At 41.3% G+C, this 21538-nt stretch overlaps 1 protein-coding gene and 1 long non-coding RNA gene across 4 annotated transcripts in view; both read right to left on the bottom strand.

Annotated features, from left to right (window-relative positions):
• The window catches only part of LOC125325621, a 74422-nt gene extending 61301 nt beyond the window's left edge, over positions 1 to 13121 (bottom strand). Inside the window, exons 1-3 of one of the 2 annotated variants that reach the window (XR_007203442.1) lie at positions 12930 to 13121; positions 12574 to 12806; positions 10766 to 10899 (exon numbers count right to left, since the gene is read on the bottom strand). This is a non-coding gene — a long non-coding RNA (uncharacterized LOC125325621). The remainder of the gene's footprint in view (positions 1 to 10765; positions 10900 to 12573; positions 12807 to 12929) is intronic. The other variant, XR_007203441.1, reaches the window with a different exon arrangement.
• Positions 13122 to 16890: 3769 nt separating this feature from the next.
• On the bottom strand, positions 16891 to 21533 carry SMIM20 (small integral membrane protein 20). Of its 2 annotated transcripts, XM_048302772.1 has the most exons (3): positions 21346 to 21519; positions 18601 to 18657; positions 16891 to 17333 (listed from the first exon to the last, which is right to left on the bottom strand). In XM_048302772.1, the coding sequence occupies exons 1-3, from the start codon at positions 21452 to 21454 to the stop codon at positions 17296 to 17298; spliced, it is 204 nt and encodes a 67-aa protein (XP_048158729.1). In that variant the 5' UTR covers positions 21455 to 21519; the 3' UTR covers positions 16891 to 17295. The 2 variants fall into 2 exon arrangements, with proteins under 2 accessions (XP_048158729.1, XP_048158730.1); XM_048302773.1 differs by lacking the exon at positions 18601 to 18657 and having other exon boundaries at positions 21346 to 21533.
• Between the last annotated feature and the right edge of the window lie 5 nt (positions 21534 to 21538).

Raw genomic sequence — 21538 nt, 5'->3', positions numbered from 1 at the left:
GTTAAAACAGCACAGAGCCCAAATTTGGCTCAGCCACTCTAAATATTTACCGTATTCTGAGCTGGAGGTTGCAGGGGCATGCATAGTACTACAATTGGAGAACTTCCAGTACCTACATTCACCACTGCAAAGCAAGGTCTGATGTGCTTCGCATCCTGGTCATTCTAGCAGCATGCATGCATGGAATGGGCCAAATGAAGACTATTTATAAAAACAGAGTTTATGTGGCAGGATGACTGAAAAATGCTTTTTATATGAAGACTGTATCTATTCAGCACACACCATTAGACTTTTTGAAGTGGGATAATGTCATATTCCTCATCCTAAGACCAAACTAAATAATATTCCAGAATGTAATCTGCATTTTAATTCCCATTTTATGCAGAACTTTTAGTGCAGCACAAGACAACAAAAAAAGTATGCATCAATAATGCATCCTTGTTAATTTAATCTTGTGACTTTGTCTCATATAAGAAGGGCAAAGAAAGGTAAAATTGAAAAACAAAACAGGGTAGGTCAGCTCACTGCCAGCAGCAGGAGAACAAAATGGGAAAGTACTAAACAGTGAAATTTATTTATACAGTGCAGCAACAGGCTCCAGAGAACAAATTGTTAGCAGAAGGAGCCACTCACAGTACATGCAAAGCTTCCCTCAAATCAAACAGATACGGCTGTCACTGTAGGAAGCCAAGGAGCAGAGAGAATGAAAGACAGAGGAAAAAACCCTCTCCACAGACTGAAAACATTTTGTAGTTAAGGGACTCAGAGTAGAACATGGGTAGTGCCTTCTGTTTCACTGTGGTTCTAGCAAGGTCATCTGGGGAAAATGTCCGCAGAAAGCCACAGGAGTGAGCTGAGCAAAGGGGAAGGGAACAAGCAAGAGTTTCTGTGTGCAAATTGGAAAGAACCGGTTGTCTATTCCAAGAATTTTCAGAGATTGCCCCCTTTTGTATGTTGAGGAAAAATGAGTAGAGGACCACCAGACCATTGGGGAGGAGCCACCCACCCCAGTTGTCTGGGGATAGTTTGGCAAGGAAGAGCCATCCTCCAATCATTCTGGAGTTATCAGCCTCCAGGGCTCTGCTGGAAACTGTTCAGGGCAGTGCAGTTCTTCTGGCTCTTAACTCATCACCAAACCCCTGGCACACATGAAGAACCAGGTGGTATTTATTTTGGTAGCACATTCTTTTCTAGAAAAACAATATGAAATCCTTGCATTAACGCCCTCTTGTTGGCTAAAGATACAGCTCTTTTCTGTATACCACTGCAGACTAACAAGTGACCTCTGCATCTCAAAAGAAGCATCCATGAGCTGGTCCATGAGGAAAATACACATGCACATGAAGAGACTACTGCTCTCTCTTCTGAGTCACTGGATTTCCCTGTATTAGACATTACCTGAACGTTCACTCAGCAGTTGGACGTGGTACAACCTAGCCTGAATCTATTCTCACTAGTGACAATCTACACAATATTCACTTTTCTCATTCCTCTCCCCTCAAAAGCAGCAGTAGAAAAGAGAAATGTATCTTTGGGACTGATCTTTTGTCTTCAGTCCAGGTCACAGATCTTCTTGCCTCCTAAAAATAGGACAAATGTATTTTTATACTCAAGTGACCACAGCTCATGTGTATCTACCTGAGCTAGCCATGCAGTGACCTGCTTAGGTCCTGTTACCAATATAACTGCATCAGCATGAGCTTAGCACCAGCAGCAGAAACCATCTATACAGTTAAGGAAATGGCTGGCCAAGCAGCCACAGGAGTACCAAACTCAGTGTAGGCTATATGGATGGCAGCATCCAAAACCTGGCTCAAATACATCTGCAAACACAGGCATTAGCCTATCTTTCTTAATGTTTTCAAAATGTTCAGAGATTTTGGGTGAAAGATGCTGCATCAGCACAAAAGCATTCCCAGAGCAGTAAACATACTTGGCTGGACCACTGCCTTTGCTTGAGCTCTGATTTGCTTCAAGTAAATGCAGTCATTTATTGCATGTTTCACCTTCTTGTGGAACAGCTGCTGTCTGCAAGGAGCCAAATAGCAGATGGACTCTCAGTCCTCCTGAGATACCTCTGGCTAACAGCATGCATAGCTTTCCTCAGAGGCCAGGATGTCACTGAACAGTTGGTTTACTCTAAAACACCGCATGCTGTAGGTGTTTCCAGCTGCCTCATGAGGTATTTGTGTCAAAACCCATGTTCCTGAGGAGCCTGTGCAGTCTGAGCCATGTTTTATACCTATCCCAGGAGCAATATTTATTTTAAAGCAGTTCTTTCCATATCACAAAGCAGAAAATTTAGAGAAAAATAGCCAGCTCTTCAAGGGAAGGTCCGAAGTAGGGTGGAAGCAGAGGCTTTGAGAATTCGTAACATGCTTGTCTTATGAGGAGAACATCTCTTTAGGAACAGGGAAGGATATGAAGAAAATTATAAATAGAAGAAGACCACAAGGATAGGGGTGAAGTCAAAGTGTGCTGGACAGTCAAGATGTACGCAATGAACAAAATGCAAACACTGGCTGGAAAAGCACTGAGGAATTTACATTTCATTCAAAACACAGTAAACCAATTAAAATATTCAAAGGCAAAGGTAGATATGGCAGGAGCCAAAGGAATTTTTGCTGTAGGACTGTCAGCGGACTGAATGGAAAGTAAAGAAAGCAGGACTGTAGGAATCTGGCTGCAAGAAGTCCAGTCTGAATCATGCTGCTCACCACATAGGCGACAGTGTTAGAGGTGAGGTCTGAGGGCATCATGAAGCTGCAAAAGAGAGAGAAGCTGAAGCAACCTTTGAAATAGACAACACACATTGCTCCTCCAAAATATGGAATAGGTTAAGGTAATGCCTAAATTCTGTATAATATACTTTTGGAGAAGGTGAGCCAGACTTTTACTGGTTTAGATGTCTGTAGAGTCTGGTTACTTTCATTGTCTGCAAAAGAGCTGCTCTCAGTTTACACCAGCTTAAGCCTTGTACCCCCTCTGCACTCAGTATTACCCATCTTAGTTTTAACCATGTAACAGCTTCAAGAAAGAGCAGAAAGTCATGCCAGTCCAGACAGCAATTCCTCTGTGCTCCCTCCCACTCAGAGAAGTTTTGGATATCACAAACAGATAATGACAGATGGTGGCACACATACAGACCCCTCTGCTAAACTAAAGCCCAGCAGCTGAGGCTCTCTGTATATATCTGAGAAGGTAGGCGCACATCTATTCTTCCATTTCAGCTTTCAAAAGTTTGAGGAGAAAGAGCTGGGGGTTGATGTTTGTTTGTTTGTTTTTTTAATCTTTTGCCAAGCTGTTTTCTTTCACATTAACATGCTGTATTTGCCTGGCCAGTTTAGTATAGATACAGGTTTCTTCACTCTGCTCCCCACCCCCCCCACCCCCCCCCCCCACTATCTCAGGAAGCTTGCCCCAGTCTAAAATAAAACAGAATAGAAATATTGCTACCTTTTATTCAAGGCTGAACAGTGGGAGCTGCTTCCACAAGGGCAAGATACACTCAACTAGACAAACCATTTTCTGGTCTATGTGACAAGCAGAAGCTCCCCATCATCCCTGGGCTCTTCACCTGAGGAGTGGTTTGCCTCGGTGTATGGCAGAAAACAGTTCTTGCACCTGCACCACACTGCCTGTAAGAACACAGCCTGCTCCAGGACTCACACTACCAAGCTGAGCTCCAAGAAGTGGGGACAAACAGAGCACACAAGGAGATGATGTGATGAGCAACATACAGAAGTGTTATTGTGGCTAGAGGGAAACTGAGGACTCTGTATTCCTATGTGTACCTATTGTTCAAGAAAAAGCTGTTACTCCTTTTAACAGGCAGTGTTCAGTAACTGACTTGAGGATCACACTTTCTTTAGATAAGTACATCACATGAAGTGTTAGCAGGAAGCAAGAGGTGTAAGCAGAGAGAAAATGTGGCCGGCAACCCTGGCCACTCATGTAGTCTGTACAAGTCTGGGGCATCAATAAATGTATAAAAGTGACAACAGCTTTTGCAGGAGAGAATTGGAGAAGATCACCCAAAGGCAAGTAAGGTCATCTTGTCATTGGTACACTCTACAGGCACATGGAAGACTACCAGGGACTAAAACTTGGATCCTTTGCATCCCCATGAGTGTTGTAAACACCTAACTATTGGCTAGTTTTGGGGAGGGAACACACATTTCCATATCTTTGCACAACAAAACTTTCAAAAGATTTATTTTCATCCTTGTGTAAAGAAACAAACATAATTTTAAATCTCAGAATTTCAAGGAACAGAACGATTGTTTACGACACATGTTTGTAAAGAAAATAGTGCAGTTACGTCAAAGTTCGTCATTTACCCTTACAGTACAAAGGTAAAGAGCCTTCAAACTATGCTGTTGAACTAAGAGCCAACGACAGCTACATTTTAACCTTGCATTCAAAAAAAACCCCCAAAAAACTTGACCATAACTATAAGGAGGCCTACTTGCCCCATCTACTGGTCATTGGGAAGACTGGATTTACACTGCAATTAAAAGCATTACCACCGAGGCCAAAATTCAGTTAATTCTCAGGTTATCAATTCTAAATTTAAACACATGTAGAAGTGCTACTGAGTAGTAAGTAGTAAGCACATGAGTGCTCTACCGAACTGGAGCCTGAGGCCAATTATTTAGCACAGCAGAAACAGAAATTACAAACAAAGAGAAAAATGTATTATTTTTGAAGGAAATACTTGGGCAGTCTGTTCAGTAACACTACCTTGTTAACCTCGAAAAATTAAATAAATATGCCTTCTTTTGTTCTGAAGTGGGCCAAGGTAAATTAATGCTATAAGATAGCAGCCTGCAAAACCCTTGTCACAAAGGAGCAATATATACTGCAGCTCAGTAAGGTCATCACAGGGTTACCATGCCATCTTAGGGGTTTTTTTAAATAAGTATTTGTTTAATAAATAGTTAGATAGCAAGTTAGGTTTCCTAAAGGCCTGTTGACCTTATATTTTTCTTCTCTGCATGCAGTGCATCCATCCTTCTGAAGTGGGTCTATGCCTTTGAGGAACAGGCTGATGTCTAAGGGAAAACATAAAGTTTGGGTTAACTCGATGAGACCTTTTACACTACCCCAGGAGCAAGACTTGCTGGATTTCTCTCTTTTAGCACATGCCTCACTCTCATCATGTTGTTCAAGGGCAGTGCCTGCACTAGTACTGTAGCATCCCTCTCCTCCATGACCTCCCATGCTGGTCGCAGGTTCAATCAGACGTGCTTAGAGAAAAGCTGCAGCCAAGGGAAAGACCATAAGATACCCTGGCAGCAAGCTTCTTACCAGGTAACCCAATATACCTGCCATCTGACTCACCATGAGATCTTACACATAGCCATCCTCCCTCCATGTGACCCCAGCAAGCCCCTGACAGTCTGCTTAGGCAGATACTCAGTATGCAACTTTATTTCCTGTAAGGCACACAAACCTCCTTCTCAAAGGACTTCTGGGTTTTGTAGATTCTAAGCAGAAACAGGACTATCAGCATGTCTATCTAGGCCCAGGCATGAAAGTTCAGAGAGGAGTTATTGTCACACCACAACAGAGAATGATGAACCATCTTCTTCAGCAAGCAGAGCTCAATATTGTCTTCAGGAAGCACAGGTGCAACCTTCTGTTTTGAGGAGCTATGACCCTAGTTACCCAGGAAATTCTGTGAGAATAAACTGGCCACAGCAGGGAATAGACTGTTAAGGAGGAGAAGGAACAGCATCCCCACTGAGGTTCATTCAACTCAGCTGATAACTACATTTAAATATATAATTTCTATAGCAGACAGGGAAAGAAAACATTGGCAGTAGATCTAGACCTGCTGGTAAGCCAAGTGATGGGTTGTATATGAAATTTCAGAAAGTACATGCACTACTCTGAAGATCAGCACAAAAGCTTTGCTTAGCCTCCTCCCAGAGGTGTATTTTAGGATGAGTTATTTGCCTTAAGGGTATGGTCAAATGTTTCAGAAATCGCTGGAGTCCAAACTCTATAATGTAAAAACCAATGGACAACAGTGCCTTGGTGCAAATGCTTGCACAGCCTCACAATTACATTGTAAGCTGGCATCCAGTATTTCTAGATGACATCCCTAGAGGTCACAAAAATGGCCAAGAGATTTTTCAGCTGAAGCATGTAATATCTAACACCTCAGTCATCTAGGGACTGAGGTAAAAGAAATACTGTTGGTGTCCAGAAGTGTCTGCAAGGAAAGTCCACTGAAGGCAGGTCCTGAGCTCTCCGAGTTCTCTGAGCATCATGAGCCTGCTGAGAGATCCCCTGCAGGCACACAACTCATTGGCATACTTGCACTAGACATCAGGGGAACCAAACAGCTGACAGCTAAGGTGTCACCTGGGACAGTGCACAGAAATGGGGACTACAGGCAGTGCCCACAGCTGCTTGCAGTGCAAGTCGGTTTCCTGAAGAGCAGGTGTTTTGGGAGTCCTGTATCAAAGTTCACCTGACTTCCTCAGTAATTCCTCATCTGCGTGGGACAAGTAGCACAGCTTAAGAGTACTTCAATTCTTCAGCCTATATAACACTGAGTAATGGGAGAAAGGCCAGTATTTACACCTGAGAAAACAGGTGCCAACTCTGCCTGGGCTTGTGAATTCATGCACAACTCTCCATGTGTGAAGACCCACCCAAGAAATACAACTCCTAACAGCTCAGGGTTCCTCTGTCCTGAGAGGATGTACAACATTTAGCTCCCCCAAGCTTCAACCCTGTTGTGCTGGGAGGAGCCCTGAGAGCAGCCGGTCATGTGGAAGGTGCAAGAAAAGGAGCCATCACAGACAGCTGTGAAAGAGGTAACCCTGCTGAAGGAAGACACTGAGAGAATGCTGGCCCATTTTTAATAAGCACAGAGTAGTACTGCTCTCAAAAGCAGCCTCCACAGCAGACAAGAGTAAGATTTCATTAATTCTCTAGTCCCTCATGGCAGACACCTTCAACAGACCAAGTTCTGGCTTATTAGGCTAGGAAAACCCACTTTGTTCCCTATGCAAACCAGATTTAGACATCTGACTTATATAATGGGCCCAAAGTTTATTATGTCAATCCAAACTGATAAGTAATCCCAAAACTAGCAAAAGCAAATGCTTGGCAAGAGCTTTGAATATAAACCAGGCTCTAATTGAAAGCCATGACCATGACTGCAAATAAACCATTTATTCTTTCTTTTACTGTTGCTATCAATGTACATGAGACAATCCTTATCCCACAACTTCCCAATTTCTGCCCCTTTATCAGTGTTCAGAAACAATCCTCAATTGTTATTTGCATTGCACTAGATAGATTGAGGACCCTTTTTTTTCCTTTTTGTAAAACGAGGTGAATGAAACATCCTTGTTCCTGGTTGTGAATAATTCTATAATGAATTATGTTAGTTACATACAGTACCTTTGAGGGGGGAAAACATAGCACTGTTCTCTGAAGGAATTTTCTTGGTTACATAACAGAACTAAACATCATTTGTCTTACCTTTTAACTTTTTCCTGGGAAGAAAGTCTGTATTCTTCAGCTGTGAACTTAGGTTACTGCTTTTTTTCAGGAGTTTTGTTTCATTTTTTTTGTTTCATAATAAGAAAAATGCACAAGAAGGATACAAAGACAGGGTTCTCTAGAGACTGAGCCACATATTTTATATCAAAAGAAAATTTGTTTCACTGGAATATAAGCAGCACAGAAAATGCTAAATGAGAAGTTTCACTCTACATCTAGACACTTAGGAATAGGCAATTATCCAGCTGGCTAGTCCCTGTTTTGGGGGTTCTTCTGGAGTGCAGGGGTAACTATATCTTTAGCCGCAGACATACTAAAATTCAAGTTAAAAGAAATAGGCAAAAATAGTATATCACTTCTGACTACTACCACAAGCATTAAAAATATTCTTAAACATGTCACTCACCAGGAAATAAACATCAGAAGGAACTGGAAATCACTGCTTTGTCACCACTCAGCTCTGACACTGTTGCTTTTGACCTCCTTGCAGAAGTCCAGCAGCACCTTTCCAAGCACCACCTGCACCAGGGCACACTGTAATGTCCCACAGGATCAGCCAGCTCACTTTGACATAAAACTAGGCATAGGTGCTAGAATCTGCCCAGAGGCCGAGTCCCAGCTGGCACATCTAAAATGATTTCCAACCCAAGGGAAATGAGAGAGGAGTGTTTGAAAAGACCTTGTGTGTAGAGACTTTCCAAATGTTAGTAGCCCTCCTTTAGAGAAACAGAAATACTGACTAGGCTGAAGACCAACAGATGGTGTGGACTGTTGGAGGTGTACTGGAGGGATGATTCTCTCCTTGTTGTGGACTGGGCTGGGCTGGGCTGAGCAGTCCCCATTCCTTTGCTGGTGAGTTTGCACAAACACGACTGTGGCTCTTGTTTTGCTGGGTGGAAAGAGATGTGACTACCACTCATGCCCCACTGCATGGTTGCCTTCCCACTGCTAAAGCCCTCCTGTCAGTGAGGCTTCAAAATGGAGTATGGCTGACCAGTTCACCCAGAAATAGCTCCTCACTTCCCCTCTTCAAATACCTCTTCAAAAGTCTGTCCCATTCATACTCTCACTAGGAGACCACTCCTTCATCTGTAGTGGGGAAAGCAAATAGAACTCTCTAGATTTTCTTTGATTTGAATGAGAGTGTTCATTGAACAGGCCCTGCTCAGGTAAAGACTGAGAGTTCACCATGACCTTCCACTTCCTTAAAAATACTGCAGGCTGAATAGAGCCTCCTGGCAAGACAGATGAATCCGGTCACTGGCATGTATATCTCAGTGTTGGTACCCTCAAGAGAGAACAGAGACTTATTCTAGCACTCATTTATTATGTCATCTAGTAAGTAACACACAGCAAAGGGACAAACGTGAACCCTTGAATCCCTGTAAGGTTGTTTTTTCTCTAGGGCAGGCATGTTAAGTCCAGAGATATCAATACCATAGTGCCTGGTATAATTGAATGAGCTTTGTACCAACACACATGATGATACTACCACCTACACTTCAGACAAGTAGGTACTGATTCTGCAGTGCTCCCAGAGGTGATCTTGTGTACTGACTTATCTAAATTTGAGGAACTAGCTTCAAGACAGCACATAATCCTGAGACACCCTCACACCATATAATCCTTAGCACCTTGATCTGACTCCGGAGTTACCCTGCTTTGAGCAGGGAATTGGATTAGATGACCTCCAAGTGCCATTTACAGTGTACAGTCTGATTTCCTGATACCACTGCTTTTGAGACAGAACATTGTGAAGAAGCAATGGAAAGACCTCAGATTTGAGACGGAGGGTTCAATTACAATGAACATAATTCTGGCAAAGACTCTTGATGGCCCTTGTGATCAATGAAATGCAAACACAGTGGAAAAACACTGGATAGATGCCTAAAATTCAGAGCAGACTTGTGGGCTTATGCTTTCACTTTGATGCAAGGATATCCTTTCCTGTGCATAATTCCTCTTCAGAAACTCCCTGTCACTTCCCACAACAGCAAATATACAGAACAACATTCTGCTAAACATAGTATTTCCCCAGATGCCCAGAATCTGCAAATATAAGTGTATATATTCCTTATTTTATATGAAGTATCACTGTGATGTTTTCCACAATGATACAAGATGGTAAAGTCATTAGAATGATGAGGAAGACTTTTAACATAACAGCTAGCATTCAGCACAGAAATATTCATATGAAGCTGTCCATAAACAATACACACTTAGAATACTCAGATCATTTTAAGGGCTGTCCCCTGCTGTGTTTCAGGAAGAGAAGTTTAATGGTAACAGGACAGTCAACACATTAACTAACACTAGAAAACAGAGAGTACAAGTCCTCTGTCCATCCAGGTAAAATTAGCAAAGCAGAGATAAATATTATCATACCTCTTGTATACAGCAGTTTCATAATTTCATAAGCTTTTCATACACAAAGGAGGCTATTCACCCAGAACACAGTGTTGAAAATGTCAGAAGTTATTTTCAGATAGTTGGGATCTGAAAGCCTTGCTTGGGATCTATTTCAGGACAGAGTGAAGAAGATTGCTATACTATAAGTAGAAACTATAATTTTTTCCGTGATTTCCTCAATCTCAAAAATCACAGAGGAGACAAAATTGCTGAATCCTTAAAGAATTAAGTGGTTGAAGGCTCCTCTCTGTTGTAGATACTTGCCCCAAGAGCCATGGTTCTAAGCAAGGCAGTCCTAAATGTCTCTTTGGAATTAAACTGTTTTTGTGGTTATACATTTCTGTACTACGAGCAGAACAGTTAACATGGACACTTCTGGTACTGGCACTGTCTGCCAGCAAACATAAGCAGGAAAAATAATCTAGAAGATGAGAAACTTCACATAGGTTTAGGGCTAGAATTAGAACCTAGTTGTGGAGATTCATGGTAGTTTCAACAGAGTTGCATGCAAACTTATTTTATCTTGGAAGACAGAAAATAACAGGAACAAAATACTTTTTGCTCTTTTGAGACTTAGAGATGATCAGAACTTTAGCTAGACCATGCCATCACAGGAAGATTCCTGAAAAAGGGTGGGCAAAGTGACTGACAGTAAATAGGGCATGAAATGGGATAAAGTAAGACATCTTTAAAGTTTCTAGGATCCAACAGGGCATACAGATCACAATCCAAGTAGTTCCCAAAGGATGTGACAGTTCACAAATGAATCACAAAGTGCCATCAGCATCATTCAACTGAAACTGGTGACACAATTGAAAAATTGCATTTTTACCTTTATGTGTATCTCTTCTGTGATTCCAAAGGATTGAAGTGAAGGGAAACTTCTTATGTTCTTCAAAATAGTCATTATCTGGTTGTCATGCCTGCCTTGTCAGGAGCCTTTCTAAGCAATAGGCACCCAATGACCTGTGGAAACCAGAACTGCGTGTGAACACTTCTGCATCCCCTAAATAATTTTTCTAATGAATGCAGATGTGACAATTCACTTAACCACATTTTGTCAATTGGGCTTGCTCACTGCCTTTCCTCTTCTCCAAGTCTGATGAGTGATGGTTTTTCTGACTAAAAAAATCCATCCTTGTGTTCTTGTACTGTTAACGGCAATTTTCTATTAGGAAGCCTGGTTCTTACGAGTCAATAATCAGCAGCAAAAGACAGGATGATTATAAACTCCTTAGCTTTTGAAATAAACTGATAGCAGCAAACATCTCTCCTTCCTGCCTGGACTGGAGAGGCAGGTCACTCTCCGATGTTTAGGTACTTCTAACAGAAATGGTTAATTTTATGTGCATCATGATGCATCCAGACAGAATGTCCAGGTACTTCTTTGGAAAACACCTGTCTACTTGTTCTACTTTCTGGAAAAATACAAGAATCATAGCAAACTGCGACATAAAGAAAAGTGGGGACAGTGAAAGGTCCCAAAGCAGAGTATTAATTGTACTACTTAATCAGGTAACAAGCTTGTCAACCTGACAGAAATTCAAGGGATATATTCCCTTTGGACATTAGCAAAGCATTTGGAATTATTTCACATGGGAAACAATTAGTAGCTGCAAGAACTGTAAGCCAAGCATGAAAGTAGCTAAAAGCAGAAATGACAAATGGGAAGTCATTGGCCTGGATGGATTTTACTGGTGGCATTCCTCAAAAGACTGTCTCAAGACAAATTTAACGTAATTGTTTGGCACAAAAACCAAAGTATACTAATGAACTTTTCTGATTAAACAACTTGAGAGGCAATGTCAGAGCAAAAGAATAGCTGGAATGGTAGCTATGGGACAAAATTTAACTGCTAAGTGCAATAAGGAATAACAAGTTTTTCCAATGAACCAAAAATTTGTCAACTGAAAGCAACCAGGAGGAATTCTGAGACATATTGGTAGGATTGCCAGACTTTATGGGAATGTGTCCCTCAGATCCTCACAGTTCCTTACAGGCTCCTTCATTTAGTGGTGCTGCTGGCATTGTTGCTTTGATCCAAAAGCACAGAGAGGTAGGCAGGCAGGCAGCAGAGGCCACAAAAACACACAACCCATGCTAAAAATGTACAGAAAATGCAAGGAGTAAAAATGTCCCAAAGGTTCTGATGTGGCACATGGCATTTTGGATTGAACTATAAGCAATTCTTTGTTATATGGAACATCCAGCAAGCCCATGTTAGCCACTCACAGGATAACTCTAAGAATCAGAGGAAGACAGAAGCAGATAGTGACGATTCTAAGATTAGCTGCTTTCCAGGCTTCAGAGGACTCCTAATGATGCTGTTCAGCCAGAAATGGCACAAATTACAGTTCTTGTATGAACCTTTCTCATATCTGTAGATGTGAGGAGTTATGGACCTAGAGAGATGGCCTGCCACAATCACTGGCACCTGAAAATTCATATATAATAAGTAAGGGAGCAAATACTTCTGGTTAATATCCATAGTAGTTTCTCTTCATTCAGAGTGGAAGAATACATTCCTAAACTGTGTCTGAGCCATCCACTTGTGGATCACTGAGAACTCCTCCTACAGGAATTTCTGAAGCAATGGGAACACCTTCCTCCCCTACCTTGACTGGCATTGCTGATACTCACCTTTCTGAATTATGGGAAGGAGTTGATAGGAGGAACCTTTCCCTGTGACCTGGGCCCTGAAAGACACTTTTCAGCACGAGGTCCTTTCCAGCACAAATTATTCTGTGATGTTTGGCCTCTTAAGGTAGGCTAGAGCAAAGGACAGCTATGTAATTCCTCCTTAGATGCTCTCTTCTCATGATAACCTTTGTCTTGCCTAGGTACTTTCTTTAGGAAGGTTTGCTTCCAATCTGCTGGGGAGGAAACAGAAAAGAGGTCAAGAGGTATCCCAATTTGCTCTGCGAGCTGCAAAGCCTATAAAGGCTGTATTCCAATGGATTTATGTCCTATGTCCCTCATGCTCCCATTCAACTGACCAGTATGCTGTCTCCTCTTCATATCCAGCACTTCACTTCCAAGTGTTCCTCCAGGGCTACAGCAGTAACACTCTTCCCAGCAGTATCTCAAGTTCTATCTCGCCTCCTTTCACTGTGCCCCAGCCTCCTCTGCTCAGTGCCTGTAGCTCTCTTAGAAGGCTTTTGGTTACTTTTTTGGCATGCCAAGGTCAAAAGGAAATAGCAACTCAAAATATTGAAAATTGCTGAGTCTCACAAAATTGCTGAGGCACCTGGCCATCAACAAAAGCTGATCACTTTTCTGCTTTTTTGTATAGCTGTACAAAACATTCATGTTGGGTTGGATTTCAACTTACTCAAATTTGCAGATCTTCTAAAAAATATTCGTATTGTGAAAAACAGATGAGTTTTCTGTTTGCCTCCCAAAATATAAAATTTCCGTTCTCAGAACATAGTATTTCAGCAGTAAAAGTATCTGGGAAATTTCATTGTTATTTTCTTTTGGAAAAGATTCTTCAAAACATTTTAAATTCTTGAAACCAAAATACCTGATTCTCACACAAATTCAGACCAATTCTTCCTAACCTTGAGGAAAACTTCTCAGACAAGAAAAAAAAAGTTTTCTAGAGCATCAAGAAACCCCACACTACTTTATTTACCTTCAATTGCAAAGAAGGGGAGCACTACTTATGGCTATTTACAGATGGAACTGAAGCTCAAAGGCTGAATTACTTACCGGCTGCCAGACAAAAGCGTGGTGGAATGTGGAACTGACTACAACAGTCCTGTTTTCCAAGACAGTGTCTTAAACACTGCACCATTTTTCTTGCAAGGCCCACACAGTCTGTACTATGGAGAAAGAGACCTCGGATCACAGGGTGCTAAGGTTTGACCTGAACTTTGTGTTTTGCACTCACCTGTTGTACACTGTCCACCTAGAAACAGTATATATTCCACAGCACTTTCTCAGAAGCTGGAGAATAATTTCTTTCCACTAGCAAACATACTTTTTGGGTTGTGTGGCACAACAGAAAAAGCCAATACAGCTTTTCATTTACTGCTGTGTCTGCATGTTAACATGAAGGTCAGTAGGAGTGTACATAGTACAGAGAAAATGAGTAGTTAATTATTGCTAGACTGCAAGAAGGGAAAATACATGCTTTAATTTGGTTTCGAAAAGAGCAAATCATGAGAACAACTTCTTCTTCTGGACTGTTTTTTTGTAGGAGGGCATATATAGAGTAAAATCCACGATAACTGGAGACTCTTTGATGTGCTTTGAGTATCACAGATAAGAAAATCCCCCCTCATCATTTGGAATAATCTCAGTAAATAAATACAATATTCACCAAGAAAAATCCCACTTGATTTTTCAAAATCCTGTGGGATTTCTTTTGCTGAATATTATATTCATTTATCAAGATTGTTCCTTCTCACACGTGTATAATCTGGCAATTTGCCCATATCTTTTGCCATATTTACTCCTTCTTAAGTGTTTGTACTTGAGGGTTTCATTGCATCATCAACAGTCTGCAATGCTTCAAAACTAAGCTGTGTTTAGACCAAAATGCCAGAATTGCTCTTTATGGAACAAGTTTTAATAATTTCAAAACATCAGCATATAACAGGCCTAAACTTAGTACAACCAGTTTCTGTTGGGATCCCAAACCACTGTTTAAAACTTTTCTTCAGTCCTTCAAGGGCTAAAGGTATATTTGCTGTTCACTATATAAGGTATATTTACTACAGTCCAGCTATAGTAAGTAAGCAAAATGCATTCATAGAACAGATATTTTAAAATATTCTAAGAAGGCATTTTTATCAAAACAATCAGAACAACTTGACCAAAATCAGCAAATTTAGTTGCTCTGCAGAACACAGGCCTAGTCCCTCCCAATCACCAAATTAATAGTAGTTGAAGGTTATGAAAGTAGCAAAGAGCTCTTACTTCCAGAGCAAGGTAAGAGTTCTGGAGAGCACAATTCACTACACTGAACTTCACCTGTCACTGGGTAGCTGGAAGAAGAGGCTTATGTCAAGCATCCACAAGCAGAACAAAGCAGTGTCTCAAAGCCAGTGGCAGGACTAGGACTTACCACATGAGATCAGCCAAGTCTCCAGGCAGCTGGCGCATGCCAGAGCAATCAGAAAATTTCAGTGTAAATTCTGGATAATTATTGCAGTACATTCCTTATTGACTTTACAGTTTTACCCAGACAGATAGCAAAAATTTGAAAAAGACATTCACCATCCTAATGCTTTAAAGACATGATCAATCGGCCCATTTTATTAGGTGGAACACGAGTGGGAAGTGATGCTCATTAATACCAAGGTACACCATTTTTAGAGTTTAGATTCACTTCATAACACTCAGCTGATATGAACTGCTGCAAATTCTGTACAAATTGGCAATTACAAAACTTACCAAGCTTTTCTGCACCGTAAGAGATTAGTGATCATGACCAACAGACATGTATAGTTCTATAAATACTAAGTAACTGAGTTCAGGAACTCATGTTTTGCAACATTTAAGTAATATGAAGGCAAAAGGCTCAGCACCTGCCACCCGCAGCCACTGTTCAGAAGTCATCTAACTTTTTATCGGCAAGATCCAGACCCAGCAAATTCCTCAACTTCACAAAGTAAACAAGTAGCAGAGATTGTCTTATCTCTTAACCCCAAACTAAGTAATTTCACATTCTCTGTCACATCATTTACCTTGATGTTTCCACACTACCATGATGTATGTTTTTAAAGCATTTGTGTCACCAAGTGACAGAAGCTGCATAATTGAGCAATTCCCACATTCTCCTAAAAGTCTTCATTTTGCAACTTGTCAGTTACAGATGGAGTTATCTGCATTTCAGCACTGTTTTATTTTCACTGAGGAGGTATTTCAGATGAAAAAACTTTGTTGAAATGGTCTGAGGCACTATGTTTTGTTCAAGAAAACAAAAAAGCAAGGCTCCCTCATTTTTTCAGTCTCACTGAAGAAAGGTTTAAATGATAAAAACCTCTTCATTTTTCAGCTCTATTCTTCTTTCTGCAGCAAACTCTGAATTACCTTTGTGACAATGTTGCTCTGTTCTCTGTAGTGAAACTTCAAACTGAAAGAGGGTAGGTTTAGATGAGATATGAGGAAGAAATTCTTCACTGTGAAGGGTGATGAAGCACTGGAACAGATAGTTCCAAGAAGCTGTGGATCCCCCATCCCTGGAAGTGTTCTAAGCCAACCTGGATGGAGCCCTGAACAGCCTGGTCTAGTGGAATATGTCCCAGCTCATGGCAGCAGGGCTGGAACTAGATCATCTTTAAGGTGCCTTCCAACCCAAACCAATCTGTGATCCCTACACGGAATGAATACCCTCACTCTGGCTCCAACCACCATGCAAAATGACCCGAGAACTCAAAGGATTCAAACATGACCACATTTTCCCAGAAAGCAAACAGAAAATATTCTGATGCTTAGAGTGATAACAGAAGACTAAATAAAAAGTAACTCAGAGGAGGAAAGGTGTGTCTGAGTGGGAGAGTAGTGACAAAGACAGGTAGAAATGGAACAGCAAGTAGCAGAATGGCAGTTTGGAAAATAACACTGAAAACATGGAGTCTTTCATCTGTTGTCCCAATAAACTGTGTGATGTCCAAAAAATAACAAACATCTGCTAACGTTAGGAATAACACTCTCTGCGCATACATTTTTCAAAACATACAGGATCCTGCAGTGGTCTTTAAAATGTTTTATGTCATAATGCTACTTACTTAACGACATTAATTTTCTCCAAGTTGAGTCTGTTTTGCCTGCAAAAGTAACTGGTAGGCAATCTCCTTGTGCTTATCCAGACACATGAGCTTTGTCATTCTGTTTACTCCCCCAGCCCTGTGGAGGAGCAGGAGTAAGAAGAATGGCCAGGGGGGACACCTGGCAGGTGCCCAAGATACCTTCCATACACAGTTGCAAAACAATGAAAAAAAGTACACATTCATTTAAAAATTTTAATGTACAAATTTACACTCACCATGTTGTAACTTTCAAACTAGGGAGGAAATTACAGCAGTCTGCGTGATTTATTCTATTCATTATTACAAGTGTCTACAGATTAGAAAAAAATCCTTTTTCCTTTTCTCAAGGAAATAAATATTTCATGTCTATACTCTAGAATCATTCAGCTCTCTAACAGTCTGTGAGCTATGCACCAGCATTCTCTCTTAAAACTAGCATGTTTTTATCTCTTGGGATTCCAACCAGTTGCCTTTGTTGCTCCTCATGCGCCCCCACAGCATATTCAGAATTCTCCTCCAGCGACACCCAAAGACACACTTCAGCGAAGGAAGAAGCAGCTGAAGATGTCCATCTTCAGTTTCACAATACACCCAGCCGCCAACATTATTTTCTTCCAAATGGATCCGACCACACTTTTAACCCTACAAATCAAATATGAGAATACCAGCAGTTGATAATTAGACTGTTGGAGAAAAAAAAAAACAACAGGTCTGCTATTCCAGCATTGTGTATTAAGCAATGAAAGAAGCCAACAATTTCTGCACTGAATTCGCAACTCTGCTTAAACTTGCAAAAATATATAGAAAGACAACCTCATGTTGATCTTAAGCTTCAGATAATGGAAAAATCTATCACAGTCATAGGTAAGGTGTTCTGATATTGTTGGATCAATCCTTTAGAACTGCACCTTACACTTAAATTTGTCTAGGTTTCATTTTCAACTAATGGATCTCAAAACTTATCAGCAGCTAAATTCAAATTAAAAAGTTATACTGAGGAGAACTGGTCATCAAGTACGTGCATCTTGGATAAATGAGCCAGTCCAATCCTCTTGAACATTCAGTAAAAAAGACAGGTTTACCAGATCTCTATTTCACAGTACCCTTCCAATACTTCCCTTCAGCATTTTACCACTTCCCTAAAAGGCACTAATGATCTAACCAATACGTGTTCTAAGATCATGGTTTTAATCCTATTTGATTTTCCCCTGCTGCCGATGTGAGGCTTTTTCAAAAAAAAAATACACTACCCTTTAACATATTCAGATATTACCTGTTTCATCAAGACAGGCACTCTCACATCTTTAATCAAGAAGTACCAACCTTGCATAATGAACAGCCATTCCATTTACCATTATGAAAAAATGAACTATCAAGAATAGTCTGCCATACTTGAATTTTACTGCCCTTGTATGCTTTTCTAAGGCTTCCACTAGCAACAGCAAGGATCCAAAAGCTATTAGCATTGCATTCCAAATTTTCCTTGATGTGTAGTGGATTTCTGCATGGCCCATCCATCCGTGAGGCTGGAAGGCACTGCCAAAGTGCTGGTGAACTGTATTTCAGCAGAATTCAGTATTCCACAAAACTTTACAGCTACAGCTCAACCTATCCATAGTTCTTGTTTGCTCTGAGCTGGTTCAGAAGTGGAAACTGGCATCTATTTAAGAAAGTGTGAAGGCAACAGAAACTCTGCAATTTATTTGGCCAGTTAAGTCAATTTGAGTGTCACTAAACCCATAATTTTTTAGTGAGGAATTAGCCTGAAAAATAGTTTAATGGCAAGTTTATTAAATATGTTTTCTCTGAATGTATTCTTCACTGTATTATTTAAATCCATATAAATATTCAGGCGTTACTTCAAGATGGTCTTTAAGACCATCAATGCAAACACATAAATCAAGTGTACCTGCAGGCTGAATATCCTCTTGAACAATACCAGCTCGGTTTATTGACTGTTCTTTCTCTGGAAAACACAAAAGAAAGGATACTACTGAAAAAAAGAAAATACCAGATATCTTGATTGCTCCCAATAAAAGAATCTTAAAAATTTTATTAATTCTAGATGCTACACCATAAATTCTGTTGGGTATCTACCTACACAATGCAAATGTAGTATTCCTACTTCACTAAGAAACTAATAGCTAGTATGTTTTGAGAGACTACATACAATAAGATAAGAATCTTAAAACAATGCCTACTGTTTAATAAAAGATGCCAAAACACCTTTCATGATCCCAGCACTTAATGAATTACTTCTAGAAGCTATGATTCATATGCTCAACATGAAACTAGTCAAAAGTTTTTTTCCTTTGGACAATTCCCATTTTCAGGCCGTTGAAAGATCTTGTAAACAGATTTCATGACAGCACCTACAAAATTATTGCTTGTAAACTTTGTGAAATTCAGTATCTGAGGGATATTTCTCCATACATTGGGCCTGTTTCAGGCTTTTCTTTTTTCTCTGAAAGACTCAACCACTTTCAAGAAGAGAAATGGAGAAAATGATACTATTTTCCCTTACTAAATGCCCCTCCTTTTCTTACATACTTCACCACCACAGTGGTACTTTGAAGCAGGAAGTCAAAGCTCAGGTGAATTAACCTTTTGCCCACACCACTGAACTTCTGAGGCCTTTAAGAACCTGCAGGGTGCCTATTCTCAGAGGAAGCTCAGAACTAAGCTCACCTTAAAACTTAAATTTTTCATTATCCTATCCCACTGGGAATGCACTGGCACTACATGTTATCAGGCTGTCTAGGTACAAGCCTAATGCTACTGGAGCCTAGCAGGAATATCACAGTAATTGACTCTCTTGCAAGGGGACAGGCACTAGAGGCCGATCCACCTTCTCCAGTTCCGTTCACTGAGCATGGTAATTCCATTTCATCTTTTTTAGGAGACAAAATCTCAAGGAACTGTCTAATTTCAAAGGAAAAGGTACAAAACCCAGAAGGGGAGAACAGAATAGATTAGGGCAAGGAATGAGACTTCCTGTAGGATATGAAGGAAAAAGATATTTAGTCTTAAGTGGAAACCTAGATTAGAAGAGAGGCAGGGACCAAAACAGGAACCAATCTGAGAGTTCTGAGGACACACTTGGGTCGAGCAGCAGGAGCTGTTAACTGGTCAGGCAGAGAAACCAGTGCAAAGAAGTAAGAGATGATAAATATCTAGATAAGACACAGAACAGTCATTAGGGAGACTGATGTGGGGCCTGCAAACTACTGGGAATGCAGGTAAGTGAAAGAAAGGACAACAAGGAAGATTGAGTCTTGGTGAGAGGAGAGCCACCGCACAGGATTGGGAAGGAGCCAAGTCTCACAATTTAGAAAATCAGGAAATCTGTGAAAATGTCACAAACAGAAGTTGTCAAACCACTGTTTTAATTAATCCATGTGGAAAAGGTCTGTGCTGAAGGTCTCACAGTTCCACAAACATAGCATCATCCTTCAATAAAAACTTGCTTTTAAGTTAAATTTTACTTCAGCTTTGATGCAAGGCCAAAGCCCCTCCAGTAAGATCAGTAAGTTTGTTATCCTTTTTTATTTTTCCTTCCTAGAAATCTTCAGTTGTCTTGGCAGATTAACCACATGTATCTTCATGTGATCAACTTGCTTAGTTTCATACAAATTAAAGTGAGGGGGCGAGGCTGGTTGCACCAGAACTTTTTCCTCCATTTCCTTTAGCAGTATTTCACAGAAGTCGAGGAGTAACAGGTGCTCCCCTATGGAATACCTGCCTGGAGCCACGGAGGCTTTGCACCTGGATCAGCAGGTGCTCTCTAGGGCTTCCTGGATTGAGTCAATTGTGGGCTTTTGCAGCTTTTCCTGGCAGGTGTTTCTGGCAGGAAAGCGGGGTTTTCCTCAGGTGTCAGTCTGAGAGACTCTGCAGACTGAGATCAGCTCTAGCAAATCATCACAACTGGTTGCCAAGTTTTAAATCACATTTTCAACTGCAGCTGGAAAACAAAACTCAAACAGCTCATAGAATCATTGAATAGTCTGGGTTCGAAGGGACCTTTAAAGACCATCTAGTCCACCTCTCCTGCACTGAGCAGGGACTTCTTCAGCTAGATCAAGTTGCTCAGAGCCCTGTCCAACCTGATCTTGAATGTTTCCAGGGATGGGACACCCACCACTCCTCTGGGCAACCTGTTCCAGTGGTTCACCACCATCATAACAAAAAAAAGTATTCATTCTGTCTACTCTGAATTTACCCCGTTTTAGTTTAAAACCATTACCCCTAGTCCTATTGCAACAGGCCCTACTAAAAAGTCTGCCCCAGCTTTCTTACAAGCTCTCTTCAAGTGTTCTACAAGGTCTTCTCGAAGCCTTCTCTTCTCCAGGCTAAAGAATCCCAACTATCTCAGCCTTTCTGCATAGGAGAGATGCTCCAGCTCTCTGATCTCAATTTCTTCGACTGCATCTCAATCCTCTAAGAAACCCTGACGGGTGTTCTAAATCACGTGCTGGCCAATAACTCGAAATAAGGGTACTGCGAGCTGTATTATTTCGGGTTTTCAGGTATCTCCTAGGCGAGCAGGAAAGCCCTCGGGAGTCACTCAGAAGCAGCAGCCCCAGCATTCCCCCAAGCCCGGGCACAGACTGCGCCACGGCCGGGCCCAGCCACGGCCCCCCGCGCAGGGACTCACTGTATTCCTCCGGAAGCAGCAGCGGCCGGAAGTAAATGGGGTAAAAGGCGGCTCCCACCACGGCCACGAAGGCGCCGAAGATGCCGAGGGTGCGGGACAGCCCCGCCATCGCCCCGGCGGACACGGCGCGGGGCCTGCGGGCGCCTTCCGGGACACGCGGGAGCGGCGCGGGGCGGCCCGGCCCGGCGGGAGC

Source organism: Corvus hawaiiensis, chromosome 5 (assembly GCF_020740725.1).
Source record: "Corvus hawaiiensis isolate bCorHaw1 chromosome 5, bCorHaw1.pri.cur, whole genome shotgun sequence".
In the NCBI taxonomy this organism is placed as follows: domain Eukaryota; kingdom Metazoa; phylum Chordata; class Aves; order Passeriformes; family Corvidae; genus Corvus; species Corvus hawaiiensis.
This window is presented reverse-complemented; position numbering and strand designations above follow the sequence as displayed.